The 1,246-nt window shown below is 39.5% G+C and overlaps 1 protein-coding gene across 1 annotated transcript in view; it reads right to left on the bottom strand.

Moving 5' to 3' along the window:
• The window catches only part of DYNC2H1 (dynein cytoplasmic 2 heavy chain 1), a 298,686-nt gene that overhangs the window by 91,290 nt on the left and 206,150 nt on the right, over nt 1-1,246 (bottom strand). Inside the window, exon 80 of the mRNA XM_030887685.2 lies at nt 1,225-1,246. This exon is cut by the window's right edge and continues 3 nt beyond it. Coding sequence (XP_030743545.1) covers nt 1,225-1,246 — 22 coding nt within the window. The remainder of the gene's footprint in view (nt 1-1,224) is intronic.

Genomic DNA, 1,246 nt, shown 5'->3' with positions numbered 1-1,246 from the left:
AGTTGGCAGTGACAGATGGCAGAGCCTGGAAGAGGTGGTCCAGAGCAGGCTGTGTGGAGTCTGCCCTCAACAGAACTCTGAGAGCTATCCTGCACCAAAGAAAGAAGACTTGCCTCTCATGCTTCCTGATCCTGATTCCTGAGTTTAGTTGACCTGGTTGATGCAGGTCCTGAGCTGTACCCTACCCGTTCGTAAGCCATGTAACTGTAAATACAGTACATGAGTTCTGTGAGACATTGAAATAAATTGCTAACCCCAAACAAAGGAGGGAAGAGTCCCAGGGGAAGAAGAGGGGCTAGTGTTAGAGATGGCATGATACAGCACCTTGGAGAACGTGGAAATCTGGTATATTCAGTTTAACAAGAATTGGTTTTGTGTTGCTTTTTATATTTTGATGATAATTGTACCACTATCAAAGTATTTATGAAGTGGAAAGGAAACAGTGGATTGGACAGTGATACAGAGGTGAAAGAGACAGAATTTGCTGAAGCACTCGAAGTTCGGGAAAGGGGAAAAGTCCAGGCTGATTCAGAGATGCACTGGGTATCATCCACTGAACTAGCGCAGCCTCCAGAACGAGTGGGTTTGGCAAGTGGGGATACACACAGAAGAAGGCAGAGATCAACAGTTTTCTGGATAGCATTTTAAATCAGACTCCAGATAATTGATTCGCTTCTCTATTGCAGCACTGTTCTAAACTTTAGTGCCCCATTGTCTTGGCCATGCACAACAAAATTTGAATTTGGATTATCCTTTTTTCAGGAAGCAATGTGCTACATGGACCCAGGGAGTGCACTTATATGGTTTTATTTCAAACTATTATTGGTACCTTGATTCCGGGTACCTTTAGTAATTCAACTGTGACTCCATAGATTTTTTTATTTTTTTGCTACTTACCTCACCTGGCATACCCTGAATTTTACCAGTTCTTTAAAAGATATCTGAATAACTCACTCAAGACTTAAAACATTTGAAACTCCCAAAGAGAAGAGAGGCTTTTAATATTTCTAATGCATTAGATGTAAACTAATGACCATAAAAGAAATATAAGAATCTTCAGGTAACAAAGCATGGCGGCCAGATCATAAGACACAGAATAAAAATAAGAAAACAAATATTATCATAGGAAATAAAGAAAGCCCTAGAGAAAGTATATTGCTAATGAAAGCTTAACATTTTTTTCACCTAACAACAGAGATAAAGCATTTCACTGTTAGAACTTACCATCAAAAAGTCTATCAATAAC

This window comes from Echinops telfairi, unplaced genomic scaffold, assembly GCF_000313985.2.
Source record: "Echinops telfairi isolate 266 unplaced genomic scaffold, ASM31398v2 ScPeMD7_7421;HRSCAF=8459, whole genome shotgun sequence".
Lineage (NCBI taxonomy): Eukaryota > Metazoa > Chordata > Mammalia > Afrosoricida > Tenrecidae > Echinops > Echinops telfairi.
Note: the sequence above shows the minus strand (reverse complement) of the source record. Positions and strands in the feature narration are given on the sequence as shown.